Raw genomic sequence first — 24,484 nt, forward strand, 5'->3', positions numbered from 1 at the left:
TCAGGTTGGCTTAAGAAGAAAATCAGATCATTCTACAATTCTCTTGTAGCTTGACTTTGTGGACCAAAACCAACATTCCCCTTTCAAAATTTAACCCCCTTAACGATTATAGTATAAGTATTTACAAAAGGTTAGCCCATCCAGGGTAAAGTTTTTCCTCATGGGTGGAAAGTACCAAAATCTCCTCTGAAGGAAACTTCCCAAAATTCAAGATCTTACAAAATCTTGGATTAAAAAAACTTCCAATATAATCAAGTTTTTAAGAGCTAATTACAAAATTAAACAAATATATAGCGATATCCCCAACCTCGTGTTATCAAAGGAGATCAAACTTGAATTGGATTTCCTAGAGAAAGAGAAATATCATTTCTTGGCCTAGGAAGAGACTAAGTAGATGATGAAAATCATCCTGCTTGGCAGAAGGAAGGTAATGAGGTTCAAGTTGCAGGCATATCTTCCCAGATTGAAAGCCTCAAGTTGCATCTTCATTAATAGAACTAATTGTGTGTCATAATTCCAATGTTCACACTATCTATGGAGATTCCAACCTCATAGTATCACAATTGGAGGGAAGAATCGAAGCACAAAACATTAGTTTACGTGATGTTGTTTTTAGAGCTAAGAAAACAGCCCAAAAGGCCAAAAGGCCAAAAGGGCCTATGAGATAAATGAAGGTACACTCATGTTGTTTTGCATGATGAGAAATTGACTCATTATATCTCTGCCCTTTTCCAGGATTCTTTGTTTAGTACTCTCTTCAAAGGATGCAAATTCCATGCTACAAATTGGCATTCTTCAAGATTATGAATAACACCAAATGTTGTAGCTGAAAGAGATGTCAAGTCCCTCAAACTCAAAGGAACACCAAAACAAAGACCTTAATCTTTAGGAACCTCAATATTTCGGCCAACTTTTGTTAATGCATTTATATACACTTCAATTAGATCACATTGGTTAAGAGCTAGTGCCTGGAGAGGTGGCCGCCTAGCTTCAAGTGGTGCAAGATCAAACATTAAGGGCATTCAAAGCACAAGTGAAAGAGTATGTCCACCAAAATATCTTGGAACACCTCTCTCAAGACAATAACCCATGACAGGGTGACAAGGGAGGGAAGTGGGGGCTGAGGGTGGCATGCTTGTCGTCACCTCAAGGCTTAATTGAGGGAGACGTGCCTGCCACCCTCTAGTATGGTTATAATGTGGAGCAACCTAAACGTACTGTCTGGTAAGATGCTAATGAGAACTAAACAAGGCTCATCCGCTCCTGCATGCAACACTGGATTTGGTGGGTTGGCATTTGGATACAGGAAGCTTCCTAAAGTACAACCGCTCTAGTCCACAATGACGTTCTGATCGGGACTTATACAGGAACGTAACAGAGTATAGCTACAAACATAAACATTGAGATGCAACAGATATAAAACTTCATTTCATTAATATCAAAGAACTGAAATATGCTTACATACAGAATGGAAATAAACTAGCTTGGACGATGGTAGCTTACCTCTGAGAAGAGATGTGGCAGCTACATGACTTTGAACTGTGTTACAATTAGGCTTTGTGGCCTCTTTATCATTGAGAAACAATGAGAAACCCTAAACATCCAAAAACCTAACCCTAGGAGATGAAGCGCCAAAAGCTTATGGGCCCCGTTGGGGTAAGTTGGAAAGTCAACTTCTCGGGGTCGTAACATTGGCATACAATCTCCTCGTTTGGCTATCATAATACCTCATTTCGAAGATCTTGAAGAGGAGGATGAAAACAAACAACATGTTTGGCACTTTTTCGGTGTCTCCGGATTCCTTAAAAACGTCTTTCACTCCCTCAAAATGGCCTCGGAAGATTAGGACCCGAAAAACTGCCAAAAATAGTAAGTTATGCTACAATTAAGGAAACTTAAACAAGAAAACAAAAACAAAAACAAAAAACGACAGTGGGGGTCCAAGTGGAATTGGCGGGTAGTCACCAATATCCACCTAGATCATGTTCACTGCAATCTAGTTTGGTATTGTCAATACTTATCTGATCATGTTTGATCACTCGCACTCCCTGCGTTTCTCTGCAACAGCTTTGGAACCTTGCCTCTTTGTTTGTCAGTGGGTCTCTTGGTTGTGTTGCACTTTGCTAAGGGGATTTTTGGGTGTTGGACTAGGCCCTTTAGCCTGAGTCCTCCCACCCATCATCTGTTCCAATTCTAGTTATTAAGGTTTCTCCTCAACATGGTCAAGCTTTAGATGCTTTTAGTCTGCAATCATGAAGAAATTGACGCAGATGAAGTGAAGAAATATTTGAAGTGACTATTAGATTAGCGAATAATTCGACCAAATACTTCACCTTGTCAAATCCTTCAAACAGCTTAATCACATAGGGATAAGTGATCATGGTTAATGGGAATACTGACCAAATACATCTACAAGGATGACTTGAGGTGGTAGGTTGCCAAAAAGGTCATACATATGTTTCTTAATCAAATAGATATATCTAAACTAAAACTTGTATGTGCATTTTATCATTAACGAAAAAATATTATAAATATTACAATATTAAATCAACCCACCCACGTTTTGAACCCTAGTCAGTTGTGTTTCCTTGGACTAAGGAAAATACACGACTATGAAACTAATATCTAAGTCTCCATACTCAAAAAATTGAGTTTGAACATGCTATAGATAGATGGAAGTAATTTAACCACACATTTCATGCTAGCTTGAACATGCTCGCTCTGTTAACCCTGTCATTTTCCTGTGGCTACACTTGACAAAGAGTCCATAAAGTGTCCTTGTTACAAGATTGTACAATATAAGTTCTCCCCCCTCATTCTTATTTGGTCGAATTTGTTGTTGGAATCAGTGTTATAAAACCAGGTCGTCTGACTCGAACTCGACCTAGATGACCGAGCCATTCCCTTGCTCGAACCGACTCGGCTAATTATCCGATTCAGCGACTTGTCCATTACCGAACCAGCTGAGTCCGATTCGGTGACAGTTCATCCGGCCTCGGCGACAGGAAAAATAGGCAGGTTGGGCGGACTTGAAATTAATTTTTTTTATTTAAACTATTTCCTAGCCCCTCTCCCACACCTATAAAGATGACTCAACCCCCTCATATTTCCTCACAACTATCTCATTGCATTTGTGTGAGCATTTGTGAGGAGTTTGTGAGCAGTTGGAGTTGGTTTTTGGAGCAGCAATGAGGAGTTGGTTTTTTAGCAACATTTGCCATTGAGGAGTTGATTTTTGGAGCAACATTGAGGAGGCTATGGGTATGCTTTTTTCACTTCTCAAATCTACCCTTGTTTTTCTTTTTTTCGATCTGGCAATTGAAAAGACTAAATTTTCAACAAAAAATTAAGAGTTGTTTTTTTCATTTTCAAACTTCTGCACATTCATTTCCAATTCCAATTATCAGAAAATGGCTCCTAGAGTGAAAGATGTTGCTTGGGCATATGCTGAGGTGATTGACAATCAAATGTATTGCTTGGGCATATGCTGAGATGATTGACAATCAAATGTATTGCAAATTTTGTCATAAACAATTTAAGGGAGGCAAAGGGGGCATCCACAGGGTGAACCAACACTTGGTTGGTATTAGAGGCCAAATTGTCCCATATGCAGCACCACTAGAGCAGATTGGGGAAATTAAAAAGGAGTTGCTAACAAAATTTGAGAAATTTGAGGATGACAAAGCTAGGCAAAAAGCAATAGAGAGTAAAATAGGGAGGAAGAGGAGTCTAAAACGCATGATGGTTGCCAACCCCAATTTTTATTATGAGGGCACTTCATCTATCCCTTGTACTGATGCACCCAACCCGTTTCGCTTTGTTCCTCTCTCTTTGGAGTCTATTCAAGATAAGGGTAAGCGTAAAAAGAAGGGTGGTATCAAAAGTTATTTCTCACCCTCCTCTCCCTCTTATAGTGCACATGGTCCTCAAGCTAATCAAAGTCAAATCCAACCTACTTTAGATCACCACTGGAAGAAGGAATTGAGAGAAATTGCTTGTGATTACATAACTAGATGGTTTTATGATGTCGATATCCCCATCAATGTTGTTTGTTCACTATATTGTGAACCTATGTTTGATGCCATTATTGTTGTTGGTAAGGGCTTCAAAGGACTTGTTACCGCTCAAACTAGCAAGGGTCTTAGGAGGGGGTGTTATAGAGCAACTAATAGATCAAGGGGCAACAATGGCGTGATAGCCCACTGTCACCTAAGCTAAGGCTCCCTATTCTTTAGGGATTTTTACCCATTGGAAGAGACTTGGTATAAGGGGAATCACTAAATGAATGGATCAATAAGAAGATACGGAGTGATTCCTAAGGCATATTCACAAGAGAAACTCAATTAGATAGCTTGCTTGATTTAAAATCAAAGTGATGGGCTCTCTAGGAAGGGCTAAGAGGATTCTCAAGAATATGGTTTGAGAATATATCTTGTCAAAGGGTTCCTAGACAAGAAAATCCTTATGGAGAATTGACCTTTATGTGATCTCTGTGAAATTGTAGTTGTAAAGTTGTGGGACCACACAGGACCAAGTGGACCCAAAATTAGGTCAAGGGTATGGACTTGATTAACCAATGAGGGGCATGACCTAATTAGGGAAGAGAAGAGGATCAAAGGGCAAATTTTCTCTTGAGGATTGAGTACAATGATCCAAATCAGGACACTAGCCAAGGGAAACCTAGGGAAAGAAATGGTCTCTGAGCTAGTGCTTGCTATATCTCGAGATCCCACCGTCAAAATTGCTTCAAATTTTGAGAGCCTCTAGAGATAACCCCAACACAATTGTGGACCACGAAATGAGGTGTTTGGATGGCTCCAATAAAATTGGTGACCTATTAGGGCTAGACCTAGAAAGAGAAGGAGAAGGAAAGAAAGATATTCTTTCAAGTGACCATCAATGGTTGTATCAGTGCCTTGCCTTTTGGAGAGATGGAGTCAAGGTGAATTTGTGATGTGGAGAGAATTAACCCAATCAAGGAGGCCTTTAGGCAACTTCGCATTGCAATTAGGGCATGAGAGCAGCTACCCAAAGACTCTATACTATTATGTGCAATGTTTGATGACTTGTCAAGGTATATTCAAATAAAATAACCTCTAGGAACATTCACCCATTCATACATGACACATGAAATGATGCAACGCTTCAAAAGATCAAAATTCCCACAATTTCACAATAAATAGCAGTAAATTTCAGACCTAGATAGTGAAAATCTCAGCAACACTCATGTGATATGATAAATACATAAATAAACATGAAAAAGAGATCACTTACATGTACAAAGAGTATATCCAATCATTAAATCATGATAATAATGAAGCTCCCAAACCAAGAGAATAGTATCCATCCATCAAAATTCATCCATGAAACCAAACTCGTCCTCCAAAAGGGAATGCGAAATTTTTCAAGTAGCTAATAAACCCAAATCCAAGTGGTGATGAGAGAAATGAATCACCTCTCATCTATTTATAGCATCTCTAATGAGTTTGATTTGCTTAATTGGCCTAATTAAGCCCCAAATAATAAAATAAAGTGCAATAATAACATCCCTTGGTGACAAGCCCACCAAGATAGCTCAATAACATATAAAAAAACTTCATAAATGGATAGAATGATCAATAAAATGAGTCGTTGGGCCTTTGAGGAGGCCTAATGAAGCCCAAAGTGTGCCATGGTGAAAAAATGGACATTAAACATAACAGACAAGGGGTTGGCCCCTTGTTTTCCAAGCAAGCCAATGTGATGCTCCCAAGTGGTGTGGGGGCTCAAGGACATCCTCATGACTCTCCCAGTGGATCAAAAATGCATGTAAATCATCTGTAAGGGCTAGGATGATGACATAAGCCCTCCCTTTGTCTTCTGCAGTGAGACGCGACCTCATCTGGGCACCGGAACCTATGCCTAGCATATGGTGCAAGTGTGGAGTCGGCTAGGTATGGTGAACCAGGTGCATCATCCTCATCCAAAAAGGTCGAACACGAGTGATCAATGAGCGGTGTTGGGGATCCATGAAGTAATCTCTGCTATAGTGGAGTATTCCTTGAACCCAAAATATCATTATAAAGCTCAGCGAGGAGAAGAATTGACTAAGAAAGTGAAAGATGGATTGTATGAGATCCTTGAGTGCATGGTCACTAATGGGAGTGAGCAGTTGGAGATACACCAACAGATCACTTGTTTCAGTAGAGCCATAGGTACCTTTAGCAAAAAACTAGCAAAGATTGCAAGGGAAGCAGGTGAGCCAGGTAAACAATTTCAATTTTCAAATTCTTATGTTAAATTGTTTATAATTTGAAAGTTGGATATCATTTCGTAAACTAACTCATTACACAACTATGTTTTTTGTAGCACACTAGTGGGAGGCATTTAGTAGCCAGTGTCCTCAATTGCACAAGTTTGCAATCCAAATTTTAAGTAAAACTTGCAATGCTTTTGGGTGTGAGCACAATTGGTTTGTCATTGAGAGGATTCACATGAAGAAGGGAGATCGTTTAGAACAAAAACAGTTAAATGATCTAGTCTTCATCCAATACAACCTTCGGCTAACACGCAACCAATTGTTGAACAAAAGACCTGATACAAATCCCATTGTGTTGGAATATATTCATCCAACCCCAGATTGGGTAGTGGAGACTCAAGCAACAGAGTTTGACCCTAACGAGGATATTGACGTTGATGTTGATTTGGAGTTGGATGCATTAGGGACAGTTCAATTAGATGTAGATCCACTAGTACCAACCCCAAGTCCTCCAACTACAGGCATTTCCTCTACTCAGCCTCGACGCAAGCGCATAGCTCGTCTATCTCAACGTGCAGCTAGTGTTAGTGCTACTACTACTACAGTTGTAGTTGGAGATCTTGATAAAGAGGAGGAACCATGGGTTTCCCCATGTGACTCTAATTCAGAGTCTGAGCCAGATGATGTTGCCTTCTCTAGCAGCAATGAATGGTGATCACTATATAGTATTCTATAGTAGTGACTTGTAGTCCTCCAGTTGTATAGTTTTGTTGTAGAGACAACTTGGTGACTATTGCAATGTAATTCAAAACCATAGCTCCCTTTTCAACCCTCTCTCTAACAAAATGGTATTTGATCTCAATATGCTTGAATCAATCATGAAATGTTAGATTTTTAAAGATTTTGATAAAATTGTCCTTGTCAGAATAAATCACAACAATGTCTGAAGTTTAATATGTCAAATCTACTAATAATTTGCAAAGCCAAATGATTACACAACGAGCAAAATCGGCTACCATATATTCTGTCTCTATCGAATTGAATGCTACAAAATTTTGACTCCTATTGAATTAGGAAAGCATAATTGAACCTAATCTTAAACAACACCCTAAAGTGTTCTTCCTGTCACTAGCACTAAATGCCAAATCTAAAAATGGAAAAACTTGCAGCACCACCTCGAAATCACCAACATATCTCAATCCAAACTACATTGTGTTCTTCAAGAACCAAAGCACATGTTTGGCAACAACCATATGAACCTTTGTGGGCTACTACAACATGTACTCACTCAAACTGTTGAGTGCAAAACAAAGCCCAAACCTCATGTTTACTCAATACATGAAGGAACCTATCAATTGCCTCTATGTAGATGGATCAATCAACATTAAATCAAAATAGACAAGACTTTAAAAATTTTACCATGGGTAAAACATAAGTTTGCAACTCATTCTCTGAAATCTCTTTATAATCTTGATTGCCAAGGAAAACCTCACCCAAGCTTTTCCACACATCTTGATCCATAAAATAGTGCATCAACCCAATGTCCTTCATGTCAAATTCTCTCGCCAACTCTACCTTGCACAATTCTATGAGTTTTTTCAACTTCCTAGAAGTATAAGAGCATCTGGAAGATACCCGTCAATCATGGAGAATCGTGATTAATAAATATTATATATATAAACATTGATTAATAAATACATAATATATAATTAATAATTAATAAATAACTAGTATATTGAAGAGACATGTCTTAAAGGTCATGACTATCTGTGAAGGGGTGCCTAGCCTAGTATATAAATAGGGCCCTCAACTATAACCAACATATCAATTGTACATTCAACACACATATATGTAGATATCCTATTATGGACATTTACGTCTTATGAATATTTGCATATACGAACTATATTCGTTACATTGGTATCAAAGTTGCATTTTATGATCACTAAACTTTTGGTCAAGCTTTAGCCAAACTCAAAATTTTCGGAGTTTCTCCAATTTCGACATTTGTGACAAAGAAAACAAAAAAATAAGCCTTTGGCCATTAAAAAAAATGAGCAACACATTAACCGAACAAAAAAACAAACAAACAAACAAAAATGATTGAAAAAATAAAAATGTTTAATATCCAAAAAACAATAGAAAAGGAAAATAAAGAGAGAGAGAGTTATATATATATATATATATATAAGAAGTAGTCACATCCACCCCTAAGAGTGGCTTTGTCGCCTTACCTAGCCACAACTGTCTACACTGCCATATCCATTGTCACCACCTTACTCTGCGACTACCACCACATCCATTAAAAAAAATGAGCAGCACATTAAGGGAAAAAATGATTGAAAAAATAAAATATATAATATCCAAAAAAATAGAAAAGGAAAAAAGAAAAAAAGAGGAAGAGTTATATATATATATATATAGAAGCAGTCACAGCCACCTGGAGAGTGCCTCTTCCACCTTACCTTTGCCATATCCATGTCGCCACCTTACTCTGCCACTAGAGTGCCTTTCGTAGTTCAAGTACTACAAACTTATAGTTCTAAATTGTGCCTGTGGGAAACAACACAACCATTTGAAGTGTTGCAACATACATCACTACTGTTGAAACATAGCACCAAAGATTCTAGTTCTGCCAAATCATAACCATAGGAGAAATTGAGTTGGGAATGCATCAAAAAACCTTGGAAATTGTGAATAGATCGCACCCCAACATATTGGTTAAGAACTCATGGTAAATGTCAATTCAAGCATCGTTTGAATTTTAATATTTGTTGATTATTCAAACAACGATACCAATATTTTGGATATAGCCAAATAAAACTCAATTTGAAGACAATACAGGTCATATCCCATGTTACCGATCCACTAGTTCATTCATGGTCAGTTGATGCAGATCCATTGCCCATCGTTCCAACATATTTGGCACGACCACTCATAACACATTATTTAATTATTTAAATAATACATTAATTAGTGTATTGTTTAGTTCAAGGGTTATTTATAAAAAGTTACAAGGATTACAAGGAATCAATTACTTCACCCAAGCAAGGCCAAGCCACCAAGGTTCTAACGCTAACGTCCCTCTATTATAGTTAAGGAGGATCAAGTGCTAACGAAGCTGCGAGAACTCTCAATTGTTAAGGAAGGTCAAGTGTTAATGTTGACAAAGCCACTCAACTGAAGAGCTATTGAATAGGGTAGAGAATAGGTTTTGTCTGCCAAGAACATATCTCCAATCTCCTGCACATTACCAAGTCGCACACACCCATCATCCTTTTTCCCATCTAAAAGTTGTAATCTTCATAGTAAATAAAAACAAAATATCATGTACCTTTTATGAAAATAATTGGCTAAGTAAATATAAGAAAAGTACTTTATAAATATAAAAAGCAACATTTTTAGAGAAAAAATAAAATAGAAAAATATGTGTGTGTGTGTTAGCCCCAAGGGTTAGCTCAAGTGGTCTAGAGCCAGACATGAATTTTTTTGATATTGTCGTTAGTTATTGTTGATCACGGGTTTTACTCTCTTTGATTCCTTGGGGCGAGGCCCTGTAATCAAACTCAATGGCTTACCCGATTTACCATCCATGAAATGTGGGGAAGTACTCTGGGGTTTCTCGTGCTTTCATTCCAAGTAAAAAAAGGAAATATGTGTGTTTGTGTGTGTCAATTGGTGTTATCTGGGGTGGTTGGGAGGAAGGAATGGAATCCTCTCCACCCAAGTTCAATTCCCACAAGTGACATGATGGATGTTGACATTATTGATGGTGGATGTATATTCCTCGTACAGAATATACATCGTTGTACCTGTGGGAAGAATAAAATAGAAAGTGATAGTATTATAAAAAAGAATAAAACAAAAAGCAAAATGAAAATTTGAAAATGATGGAAGAGAGATTATCTTGTAAGGTAGTTTGATCTCATGTTATGGATTATGTGCATTAAAAGGAAATATTCAAGGAAAAGAGATTACTATCATTATCAATGAGAATCGTGTGGAAAATTACATTAATGTTAATTTACCAAATCTATTATTAACTCCAAAATCAAGTATAATAGAGACTAACGATTCCTCTTATTTCGAAGACGAATACAAAATTAAGAATATGCAAGTAATAACTAATGATTATGAATGTGTATCTCAATTTAGTGTAGTAATTATGTTTAATGAAGAGATTGACATAATTTTTGGTTTACCTTGGTTTAACAAACTAGATACTTTCATGTTCATATATATATAAAAGATAGAAGGTGTTAATATTATAAAAAAGAATTAAAACAAAAAGCAAAATGAAAATTTGAAAATGATGGAAGAGAGATTCTCTTATAAAGGTAGTTTGATCTCATGTTATGGATTATGTGCATTAAAAGGAAATATTCAAGGAAAAGAGATTACTATCATTATCAATGAGAACCGTGTGGAAAATTACATTAATGTTAATTTACCAAATCTATTATTAACTCCAAAATCAAGTATAATAGATACTAAAGATGCCTCTTATTTCGAAGAACAATACAAAATTAAGAATATGCAAGTAATAACTAATGATTATGAATGTGTATCTCAATTTAGTGTAGTAATTATGTTTAACGAAGAGACTGACATAATTTTCGGTTTACCTTAGTTTAACAAACTGGATATGTTCATGTTAAACATGGAGAGAGAAAATTTGATGTTTCCATTTAAGAAAAAAGATGATAACATTCGAAGACATGACAATGAAGTCAGAATCAATAATACCTTCATCAAAAGACTTTACTATCTCAAAATTGACACTTCAAGAGAATCAAAAAACAATATCGAAGATGCAAAAAAGAATAAAAAACAAAAACAAAAAAACTTCAAGAAGTTATCTCCAATAAAAATGAAGAAAAATCGTGCTTAAAAACATTAATCAAAGGTTTTTGGAACAAATCTGAGGTTTAAAAGATAAGAAGTTTAAACGTCAAAATAAAGTTGAATCAGACGCTAAAGAGCTCTTAGGTCTTAGAAATCATAATCAAAATCTACTCACTCAAATTAAGAAACTTAAAAATTATAAGAAACGATTGGAGAAAAAATTCGAAGAACTTATCACAAAACAAGCATCGAAGTCTTCAGAGGTAGCAATCCAAGTTGAAGAAAAGGGAACAACATTGATCCAAATAGTATCACAATTCATAAAGATTCCAATTCAATTGAAGGGAAGACATACCCAAATATAATAATTCAAACATGGGAATTTCAGGTCAATACCCAATAACCAAACCAGCAACATCAATATGCAATGAAGATCATATGCCAAAAATAAGCCAGGAAGATGATACAAGTACGTTAAAAGTAACACATATCAAAAGATCTCCTTATTGACATCATAATTACAAGAACAGGTACATTAATCAGTCAATGCATCAACTTCAATCGGAAGAAAAACAATCAACATATCTTCCAAAGAATTATTAATATCAGCCCCATCAAGTTTCATGATAATATTTCATCTTGGATGGCCTATAAACGCAACATTCCACAGAAGATTGATGTAACGACCAAAAGTCGTATACGCAGCGGAAATATTTAAAATACTTCATAAACAAAGACATCCATCATAGGATAGTAATTCTAAATTGTATATTATATAAAGAATTGAAATATGATGATTACAAATGAGAATGAGGGTCCTGTATATATAGCCAATTAAGTACCCTTTCACAAGGTTCTTCCAAGAACACCTTACTCACTAAGAGGGAGTGTTGAAATAGTAGCAAGAAGTTGATTCCTTGATTTGTGCCTTAATTCAAGGAGTCAAATTCAAGTTTCTTTTTCGTCATACTAGATTTTCATAAAAATTAGGAGATTCCCTACACATTATGATGAGTTCCTATAACTTAAGAATTGGTCCCTAAAAATTAGGATGAGTTAGGGTGCAATTAACTGATGTGTTAAACTTGAAAGTCGGGTTCTTGATTTTCTAGTGTGAGTTTGACTGAGGAAAAACACAAGTGATTCAGTTTCAAGTGGTTGACTTGAAATAGGGCGAGTTGCATGAGCAGTTAACTCATGCTAACTCAATCAATCACAAAATCATTCCTTAATTACAAAAATCACTCATTTTAGCCATTTGAATTCCTATAAAGAAGGAACAAAGGCACAATTGTATTCACTCTTGTATGCACCAGTTTGTGTGTAAGCTTGTATGTAAGCATGACAAGAAGAAGGCTTGTGCAACTTGGTAGAAGGCAGTTTTCCCTTCGCTCGTGCGCTAGAATTTAGGAGCTAAAAGATCAGCTCTTGCGCAAGGAATTAGGGACTTAGTTCCTTGAGTTTGCGCTAGGAATTCAGAGCAAAGGAGGAGCAAGGAAAGAGGGTAGCATGATCAGCATTCCTACAAGGGTTTCATGCTTAGGATAAGTAGGGAGAAGGGTGTATTTTCCAACTGAAACAGTTGTATTTGTAAGAGATCAATTACTCAGTTTCTATCAATAAAAAAGCACAGGGTTTTCCCAATCAAGATCCCTATAAAAAAAAATCTTTCTTGAATTGTGTGAATTGTATTTACTTTTGTTCCTATTCCACTACAAATTTGAAGTAGAGAAATTATGTGTTTTAGTGAAAAGAAACTATTTTTCAGATTGTTCACCATAGCATATCAGAATTTGGTGTATTTTCTACAAGAAAGACAAGAAGACATTACGAGACAAAAAAAAAGATATCAAGTGTTTCCATAAATAAGCCTTTAGGACAAAGCTTTTCTAAAGGAGAAGGCAATGTTATGAACATAATATATAATTAATTATTAAATAATTAGTATATTTAAGAGACATGTCTTAAAGGACATGATAATTTGTGAAGGAACACCTTGCCTACTATATAAATAATGCCCTCATTTGTAACCAATATATAACTTGTACATTCAACATATATATATATATATATATATTCTATTATGGATATTTCCATATTTTAAATATTTGCATATGCCAACTCTGTTCATTACAGCATGTATTCTATATTTCAACCCATAAAGGGCCTTCTTCAACCTACAAACATGAGCCTTATATCCATGCTCCTCAAAACCTTTAGGATAGGTTATGTATACCACCCACCTTAATCAACCCATTAACAAACAATGTTCTTGCATCCATTTGATATATAATTCAATCAAATGTTGTTTTTATAGACATGATAAATTTGAAATAAGTATACAAGGCAACATGAGCAAAAGTCGCATGTTTAACCTACCAACAAACCAATCTTTGTATTTTCCTATGTTGCCATATGTCGCATGTTTAACCTTGTATAACCACAGAGTCAATTATTGACTTACCATCTATTCTAGGAATTATCTCTCGCACATCATTCTTCATGATAGAGTTGTACTCCAACATTGTGTTCTACGTATCTACTTCCTTGCTACCAAATCATAACTAGAAGTTCTATATCAATAATGGAACACATCAATGCAACATAACTAGGGAACTCTTTAGAAGGACAACTTTAAAAAAAAGCAAGTAGATGGAGCACCAACTTGCTCTATGTTGCCAATTGTCGCATGAGTACTAACTTACCCTCTATTCTAGGCAGTATCGCCCGCACATCATTCTTCATGATAGAGTTGTACTCCATCATCGCATTATGCATATCTACTTCCTTGCTGCGAAATCATAACTAGAAGGTTTTATATCAATAATGGAACACATTAATGCAACATAACTAGGGAACTTTTTAGGAGGACAACTTAACTAAAAGTTAGTACATGGAGCACCAACTTGCTCTACTACCTCTTGTAATGTCTAGGTGAGCCATCTAGGCCTTCTAGCCGAACTGAAAGGCAAAGGGGGATGCCCTTCACCTCGGGTGGGTTGCTACTCTATACCTACTTTTTCGATTTTTCTAATTTTTAAAAACTTGCTTTTGGGACCGCAAGCTCTTCTTTATCTCCACAGTCAAGAGATTCTAGAGACTTAGAGGACCATGCACCCTCATCAAACTTGGCACCACTACTCACAACTATCTTCCATTGAGATGGAATGTAAACTTTGTAAGCTTTGAGGTCTCCCTATAAGCTACAAACATTCCCTTCAAGCTAGAAGGTTCCAACTTGGTCATTTTCTCATTGGGAATATAAATGTAAATAAGACAACCGAAAACATATTAATGTGACATCAGAGACTTCTCACATGTGAATGCCTTGTCTATTGTCTTTTCCTTCAAAACTATGTGAGGACCCCTATTTAGAATATAGATAGTTGTGAGACATCCTTCTAACCAAAGACACATGGGCAAATCCAGAGCATAAATCATCAATTTGATTGTTTCTATGATAGATCTATTCTTCCTCTCTACAACCCCAATCTATTGAGGGTTGTTAAAGAACAAACAGTTGCTTGATTCCTGATTCCTAAGATATACTTCCCTCCATTATAATACCTTAACACATTAATCATCTACAAGAGCCTTCAACCCTACAAACTTCCCAAAGATCTCATATTTAGTTTCCATGAAATAAGTCAAGTAGTTCATAGACGAATCATCAATAAAAGATACATAATAAATGTTACTAAGAAAGTTGAAGACATGGGTCCACATTATTAGGTCAAGATTTGTGCATTAGATCAAAAATCTCTCTTGACCTATTCCCCCTAGTAAGAAAAACAACTTTCGCATGTTTGACAAGTGCACAATCCATGCATGCTCATTTTACCTCAACCTTGTGTGGAAAATGTTAGCAACACTCCATAGTACAAGTGACCTAGTCTCTTATGCCAAAGCTCACTCAATTTGTCAATGTCATGCACTAGAGATCTCAATAGATCCCCTTGCAATTTGTGCATGGACTAAACTCACGAACACTTTTGGCCAACACCTAATCAAGATCTAAGCATCTCTTCCAGATGAGGATTTCTTGATCATCAAAATCAACCATATATTTGAGATTTGTCCTCACTGAAACTAGAGGGAGATTTTTATTTCAACCAAGTACATAACACCAATAAGCTTAAGGCTATCACCTGATGGCATTTGGAATGAGATGGATCCCACTCCTACATCTAGATATGAGTAAGCATCACCAAGTTCCACTTTCATGCTTGCCTCCTGCTCCTGAACTTTGCTAAAGATCCTCTTGTTAGGTGTCACATGATTGGAGGCTTGATTGTCCACATACTCGTCAGCATCAAACATGTTAAATATTATGCATGTTACCATAGAGAAGTGTGTCTCAAGCATGGATGAAAACTCATACACTCCAACCGATGTTTCTACACTCCCTACAATCTGCTTCTACTGCTACCACTTGCCCTTCCCCCTCTTTTCATGACACTGAGAAGCAAAGTGCCCAAACTTCTAATACTTGAAGCACTTGATGTGGCTAACGTCCTTCTTTCTTGTTGCCCTCCTTCATCTTGCTAACGACAGAAAGATTCTTGTCCTCATCCATACTTGCAACAATATCCAATCTTGTCTCCTAGATTAAGTCATCCTATACCCTCTCAAAAGTCAAAAGCTTTTTTCAGGGACACACCCATGCACAAAAGGTTGTGAAGAGGAAGTGAATGCATTTAATGCAATAGATACTAGCTATTCACATCTGACCTCATCTCCAACTACGGCATGCTGATCATGGGGTTCAGTAGTCTCCATTAAGTAGGAATATATTGTATCTGTCCTAATCATCCACACAGCTCTAAGCTTGTTCCTCAACAACATCTTCCAATTGATGTTCTCACTCTAATAGAGAATGACTAGAGCATTAAGCATGTCCTTTCAAATGGTCTTCCTAATGATGTGAGAGATCAAATGATTCACAAAATCAAGGATAACTTGCTTGACTTTGGCTATATTCTTTTTATGATCTGCCAACAACACAGGATCAGTAGGCTCTACCACTAGCTTCCCAACAAAGTCCAATGAATCCTAAAGCTCCCTCTCAGAGCTAGCAGCACCACTATCCATTCAAGGATTCCTAGAAGGTTTCAACAAACTGCTCTAGATCACTGTCAAGAATCCCTGTTACTTCTATTCCATAACTGCTGAATAAAATATGTGGCTGGAATATTTACTAGACAAAACTCTGGGGAATGAATGATTTATAAAACTAGAAACTCTCTGTACAGATCTGTACCCTCACCCATCTGTATGCGGAGATGAGATGCCTAGGGTTGCAAAAATAGATCTGCATGCAAGATAATGTAAAGCATTTCTACCTTGGAATCTATGCCTTATCTAAAAGTAAAACTCAGAAAATAGAAATTACTAAAAATAAATAAAAACTAAACTGTCTCTTTTTTTTAGTGCCTCGTCTCATTGATTGAAGATAAGAAACTTTATCCTATTCTAAGACGGGTAGCTTGTGAGTTCATGCATGCATGTGCTGCCTTCTCTGAAACGATGTGCCTCTTCCTATATCTGTTACTACACCCATGCACCATCATCATCTTAACAATGTGCCTCTTCCTATATCCATTAGTGCACCCTTCTCTATCTTCTACATAAAAGAAAATTATGGTGCTGCTGAAAAAGGTCAATGCCCAGGACAGTCTCACGATTGCTGCTCGAGAAGACTTCTTCCAGGTACACTTTATGACAATAACTTTCCAGTCATGTGCACTGAGCCTTGGTTCCAATCAGTCTTCTTTTCCAAGTGCCTCTAGGCTCTCTTACTTCCTATTGTTCCAAGGCCTTGACCCGCTCAACACCACCAAAATTTTGCACTCCCGCATGTCAATCTCATCTCATTCAAATCAAACCAAAGTTGTCAGCAATCAAGGAGTCAAATCGAGATCTAACAGTTAAATGCAATCACAACCAAGGTTGCACAAATTAGGGAAAAACGAATGATGGTAGTTATGGTCTATGCTTCCATGCAACATTCACATCTCACTAGACATGAACACAATGTAGTGCCAAAAAAAGTACTTACTCAAACAGGCATATGTTGGTAGTGATGACGATACAATTCAATTTTATAAACACCTTATATGTGAATCTACACAACCTTTGATAGGTGAGTACATCAGTTCACCAACATAGATAACAAGTGCCAACAAATATGTACAATATGGATGCATACACTAATCACCTCACTGATACAAAACCCACTTACACTCTTATTACATCATCGCTCTAAATATCAGTTCATAATGAGATTAATTTATGGCAATGACTTTTTTTGGGCTGACATGGACATACATGCCCCTTTCCACGTGCTGAAAGCTCTATTGAAGTAACATTGAAGTACAATGCTGAAGAAAGATAAAGAAGAAAATAGCATGTAGGACATACGAAATTAAATAATCTTTATCCATCAAACAATGTTAGTATTCATTAAATTACATATTCTCTACATTTAACTGAAAGATATTTTATCAATGTCTTTCTTTAGTACCTCCCGTAAGTGTGGGAAAAGACCATTGATACAGCCTTCCGCAATTGCACCCAGTGCCAAAACAGCAGCTTCCCTTTCCTTCCAGGAAATGTCAACATTGGACAACTTGGCCTGCAGAAAGAAGCAAAATGTCAGATTCCGTTTACATGCTACAGAAAGTATACTTATTTGTAATAAAAAAGAGAATGAAATATTCAGTAATTTCATCCAACTAATCAGAGAGTCGAAAAACAAAGATAAAATTATGATTTAGTAACACAAACTGAGAAGGAAAACATCAGTAACTTGTCCTCAAAACATCTATATTGAATTAGTCATACAGGCAGAACATGCCACTCAACTAGATTCAATGATTCTAGTTACATAGCAAAACAGTACACCATTATATATGGTAGAATATATGGTAGTTGTGTGATTGTATCTACCTTCAGCAAACAATTAATATTCGTGTGAAATGTGTAACGAACAAAGTTAATATACCTGCAATAATCTTCAGAATACTTCGAAGACAAAGACATCCATTGTAGAACAAGTAATGTATATAAAATATTATATAAAGAATTGACAATATGATGATACAAATGAGAGTGAGGGCTTGCATATATACCCTAGGCAAGTGTCCCTTTATGAACGGTCATGTCCTTAGGGACATATCTCTTCATTAACTAATTACTAATTAATCATTATTTATGATGCGTTATTATTATTAATTTAGTGTCCTAAATTAATCGTTTGTGGAGCTTGGCAATTACAAGACTGAAATTGCTTGCGCTGACATAGCAGTCTTCAGAACAAATGTTTGTTGTTTCTGATCAAAGTGATACAGATATGCAGATTGATTGAGTTGTCTGCTCTTGTGATTCAGATGTCGATAGGGAGTTCTTGTGGTTTGATTTTTCCTTATCTTGTGTGTGACAACTCCCTGATTTACCTCAAACATTGAAGTTGTTGAGTAGGCTACAAAATATTCATTTGAATTTTTCATCATTTGAACTGAAACATCTGGATATGTTTTTCCTTCAACTGGTTTGTCCTCTTTTTGAGTTGTGATATCGATCAGATCGATGTTTGTTCTCTTATCTTCAATTTAGACAATTACATCTGACAACTTCGATACATCTTTCATGATGAATTCTTCTAATTTATTTTTCAATGATTGCTTATCATTTTTAAGTTTTTTAATTTGAGTGAGTAATTTCTCGCTATGGTCCTTAAGACGAGTAATTTCTTTGTTTTTGTCAACAATGATTGTCAACTTCCCTTTCCATATTTTGTATCACTGTTTTACTTTCTTGAAGAATCACTTTTGAGATTTCTTGTATGTCTTCTAGCATCACTAAATCTAGCTTTAAAGTAACGTCCTATATCGTTAATTTTTTTTCTTTTTGTAGAAAAATGTCAAAAACATATTTTTCATATTTAGGATAAAAGACCCTAGAGTTTCCATCCAGTGTGATCCCAAAACAATGTCACTATCGTCAAAAAATAAGGTTTTCACAGTGAATTGCAAGATAAAAGTATAATCCCCAATACTTAGTTAATTGTTTATGTCGTATTGTTTGTCACTTGTGTCAACAAAATTTGTTTCAATTATATTTATTTAGGAATCACTAATTGGTTAGCACATTTAGGACTAACATAATTACTCCCTTCAGTAGGATTGATAAAGATTATAATTTATCTCCTTGCAAGTGATGCTTTGATTTTAAATTGTGTACTAACACATTTACTAAAGGTTTTAGGAAATCTTTCATTATTGGTCTCCATTTTTCTTTTTCAGGATGAGCTTTAGGGTTTTTAAGGTAATCCTTTCCTAATTTCTATGCTAAATATTATTATTCTCTTCTTTTAATAACCTTGAACCTTAGTACTCTCTTTTTCATGGCTGAATTTTTTTTATAATAATATATTTCTTTTCCACATTTTTTCTTTGATTTAAATTTATCCCTTTCTAAATTGTAGTTGTTAAATACTTTACTAAAACTCTTAAATGTTTGTATAAATTCCTCTTCCTTATTATATAATTATAATAAATAATATAATTATATAATTTTTACTTTTTAAATTTCTAAACGTCAAAGTTTTCTTGAGAGACATTTGAATTGTGTGGCATGGGTCGTTTGACTCATGTATGGATAGGGATATTGGCGATACGAGACAGAGACGAGAGGGAGAGGCACGAGATGGGGAGGAGTCCCGCAACAAACAGTCAGCGACAGATGCAGCAATTTTTTTACAATCGCATGGTGGTCTCATAGGATTTAACGACTGCAAGGGACTGATATTTGCGGTGTTGGTCGAGACAGCGGTGTCAAAAGGTCAATGGCAATTGAATGGACAAATAGAGTTGGTGTAGGATGCGTAGAGTGATTATTGTCTGGCAGCATCTTCAACGGGACAACTGCATTTGCGATTTCGTCTCGTAGTGGTGGCGGTGGTTGTTTGTTAGACAATCGTAGTGGAGGGCACGACAGGGTTGAAGACCAATCGAATGGATGCAATGGTGCTTGAGCAGCGATCAAGGATTGCAAGGTCGTGCAATGTGCAATCAAACAATGTCAAGTTATGTCAGATGGCAGCAATAGAGCACGTTTGACAGCGTTACTAGCAAAAGAAGTCGAACGGCTAATAGAATTTCTTTTTTTAATTTTTTGAATTTCTTTTTTTTTTAAATGGCCAAATGCCTGAATAACGATATGCAAAATGGAGAAACTCCAAACTCTAGTAGTGAAACGCTTCAACGACAACAAGGTTGACAAATTTTGACGGCCAAGGGTATGGATAGGAGAACGTGACTCTGTGCAGAGGTGCAACAGCCAAAGGATCGAATAGCTCCAATACCAATGTAACGAACAAAGATCGTATACCTGCAATAATGTTCAGAATACTTTGAAGACAAAACAAGTAATGTATATTAAATATTATATAAAGAATTGACGAGATGTTGATACCAATGTTGCATTAATCGTTATGGGGATAATATCGGCGCAAGGAAAAAATCGTAATAATCGGGAAAAAAATCGTTTTGTACAAAAATATTCATTATTTTCAATTTTTTTAATATCTAAAATTTTTCCTTTTAAAATCGCGCTGCCCCGACCCTCCGCGATTTTTTCGGTAAAAAATTGCAATTTTTTTGAAAAAATCACATATAAAAAAAAAAAGTTCAAGTACTACTTGCGATTTTATCTTTTTGCTGAAAAATCGCCAAAAAAACGATAATATCGTGATTTTAACAACACTGGTTGATACAAATGAGAGAGAAGGCTTGCTTATATACCCTAGGCAGGTGTCCCTTTATGAACGGTCATGTCCTTAGGGACATTCCTCTTCATTAACTAATTAATAATTAATCTTTATTTATGATGTGTTATTATTATTTATATTTACATTATTTATATCTATATTTATTCATAACAAAATGTCATTAATAACACAGTGAACCTCATTTTTCATCTCATTATCGGGTCCATATATAATATCAAAGTTTAGAATACATCACTCGTGTGAGCTATATAGCAACAAGTTGTCGCATCCCTTGTCTTAAATGAAGGGCTAGAATAAATGACATTTATGATCATAAGATAGCCCTAAATCAACAAAAATATTAGCTTGCAAAATATAAGATGATGAATAATTCTCAGGTAATTTCTTTACAGAACAGGGAAGTACATTTCATAGTCTTCATTGTCCAATGGAACTTGATATTTTCACTGGGAATTATGCTCCAAAATTTATCTCAAAGAAAGGAAATAATTATCAATGGAATCAAAGCCAATAGAGGAGTAATCCCATTCCATGCTCACTCTCTGAATAGTTTGATTGCTTTGAGCTATAGTTTCACAACCTTGCAGCACATGTTTCACCAAAGCTATTAAAACAACTTCACTAATCATATACTTGTCTTGTTTAAGTAAAACGATAGCTTGCAAAATATAGCAAAGGAGATTATTGTACTAAATTCCACAAAGAAGAGAGCATGCAACTACCCTAAATGACATGATATAATTTGCAACTCAACTTCATACTCTAGGTCCAAAGAATAGATGAATACCTCATAGAGTTAAAGATATCATAAACTAAAACAGAGTGCATAATTATGTCTGATGGATGGCTTTATGGAGAATATCGCACCATTATAAATTTCTTAACTCCTTGTCAAAGAGGAATTGTGCTTCTCAAATCAGTGGATGCATCTGATCAAGTGAAAGATTCACCATTATTATTTACTCTTTTGGATGAAGTGGTTGTAGAAGTGGGGGTAGATAATGTTGTACAAATGGCCATAAACATTGCCTCGAACTATGTTGCAACTGGAATGACACCTGAGTAAAAACTCTGGACCATTTGGTGGACTCCATGTGCAGTCCATTGTTTGTACCTCACGCTGGAGAATATTGGAAAAATTGAGTGGGTGAAGAACTATGTGGAAGAAGCAAAAACCATAACTAGATACATCTACAACCACTCATGGGTTTTGAACCTTACAAGGAAAAACATTGGGGGTAAAGAGCTTGTTCAAACAACTATTACATGATTTACAACAAACTTCCATCCGTTGCGATCCCTTGTTCAGCAAAAAGGCAACCTACAAAATATGTTTTCATGTGATGAATGGAATCCATCTCAATGGAGCAAAAAGCCTGAAGGTAAAATAGGTGGTGGACAGTGTTCGAAAGAAGATTTTGGAGAAAGGCAAAAGAGATGGTACTATTACGTGAGCCTCCTATGAGAGTGTTGTGGATGGTGTATGGCGATAAACCTGCCACGAGTTTTGTTTATGAGGCCCTGGAGTCAATATATGTGGCCAAAAAACAAGGGTATCTTTCTTTATGGAGAAACATTGATAAAAGATGCAACAAACAATTCCATCGACCTTTACATGCAGTTAGTTATTACATAAACCCAAGGCATGTAATTTCAAAGTTTATAGGTTATGTTATTCATTAAAAAAGGTTACCCAAGGATTCAAAAACAATTGATGGATATTTTTTGTTTATTGAACTCTAAATATCCCCTTACACAAATAAATTTGAAGTGGATGGGGAGGTAAAAGACAGATTGTACAATTGCATTGCCAGAACGGTCCCAGATCCCAAGAATCAAGACGAGAAACATAGCAAACTCGTGAATTTTAATGAGATTATTGGTACCTTTGGCATGTCTATAGCTATAAGAAGCAGAGAACTAGAAACAACAACAACAACAAAAATAAGCATCCATCATGTATGAAATGTCAAAGTTTTCAAATTACATAATATATTACTCATTTCAAGAGGATCCATCATGTAAGAAATGTCAAAGTTTACAAATTATATAATATATTACTTATTGCAATAGTTGGGTCCAAGTTTCAAAGTCATTTGCTAACACTTAGGGGTGTGAACAAAATTGGAGCATTTTTTAGTGTAAACACACCAAGAAGCGGAAACATTTAGAGTAAAAGTTTGCATGACATGGTTTATGTTCAATACAACCTTAGTTTGAAGCACAACCAATTGCAAAACAAGACCCCTAAATCAAGAAACATAGTTTTGGGTGACTTTTATCCATCATCAAAGAGGGGGTCGTGGAAAGTCAGCCACCAACATTTGACATTGAAGAAATCTATTGAATGGAGGGAGAGATATCACTACCTTTAGGGCCAAGGCGGATCAAGCTGAAATCCCGCAGCAGAGTCTATTCATTCTAATCCTAAGGATGTGAAGCATGAGGATTCCAATGTTTCTAATGATAGCCATTAGTAGTACTATGTTTACTTTAGGACTCCAGTGGCCATTTGGTGTATGTTCCTTGATGTATTTTAGTTCAGTGTTGTATTGCACTAAGAACTATTTTGGTTATATGCACTCTTGTCACATAAATGAGAAATTTTGCACGACATGAATGTCAGGCCAGGGTAACTCTAGAATGGGCAGAAGAAAACTGATTGATTATTTCATTAGATAACTATTGTTTATATACATAAAATGGATGGATCAGTTCATCTTCTTGATGACTATTCACGTTCTTGTTTACCCAACCGTTGAAGATTAGGTGTGAACACTCCCCCCCTTAATCTGAAGGGATGTTGGTGAGTCCAAGCATCGTTCTGAATCTTTCAAGCTTTTCTCTTGGTGAGTACCATATTCAAGATTGTTCTATTCATTCTTTCTGCTACACCATTCTGTAGGGGATTATAAGGTACAGTTGTTTGATGTTTGATCCCATGTTGGCGAAGATAGTTTTCAAATTCATTTGATGTATATTCTTTTCCATTATCAGTGCGAATAGACCCAATATGAGATTGTGCATCATTTTCAATCCACTTATGAAAATTCTTGAATGTTTGAAAAGCATCAAATTTGTTCTTCAATAAATAAACCCAACACATTCTGGTGTAATCATCAATAAATGTCATGATATATTTATTTCCATTTGCAAAAGGAACAGGCATTGGACCACATAAATCTGAATGAATGAGTTCAAGCTTCCTATGTGCTCTTGAATGTGAATCATGAAAAGACTGTTTGCTATGCTTTCCTAGAATGCAAGCATCACATTGCTTATGTTTTCTAGGAATTGTAGGCAAACTAGCAACACCATTTTTCTTCAACAAGCGGAGACTATCATAGTTTAAGTGTCCAAATCTAGCATGCCATAATAAACTTGACGGAAGTGTACCTTCTTCATGATGAGAAATATATGAGAAATGTTGTGCATGAGCAGAGGTTCCTTGCAGTTTAAGAAGTCTTTCTTCTTCTATACCCCTCATGACAAGTGAGTGGTCAGATGCCTTTCTTACCTCAAGCTTGCCATCAAACATATGAATGGAGTGACCTTGCTGGCGGATGTGGACTAGGGACAGCAAGTTTCTTTTGAGCTGTGGGAGATATAGA

General features: G+C 36.0%; 1 protein-coding gene across 1 annotated transcript in view; it reads right to left on the reverse strand.

Moving 5' to 3' along the window:
* Positions 1-24,484, reverse strand: part of LOC149218282 (transportin 1) — a 218,164-nt gene that overhangs the window by 154,582 nt on the left and 39,098 nt on the right. The window contains exon 13 of the mRNA XM_089383890.1: positions 17,607-17,717. Within this exon, the coding sequence (XP_089240016.1) occupies positions 17,607-17,717 (111 nt within the window). The remainder of the gene's footprint in view (positions 1-17,606; positions 17,718-24,484) is intronic.

The sequence above is a fragment of the Pinus tabuliformis genome, chromosome Q, assembly GCF_031772625.1.
Source record: "Pinus tabuliformis cultivar Carrire ecotype Pingquan chromosome Q, CPIR1, whole genome shotgun sequence".
Classification (NCBI taxonomy): domain Eukaryota; kingdom Viridiplantae; phylum Streptophyta; class Pinopsida; order Pinales; family Pinaceae; genus Pinus; species Pinus tabuliformis.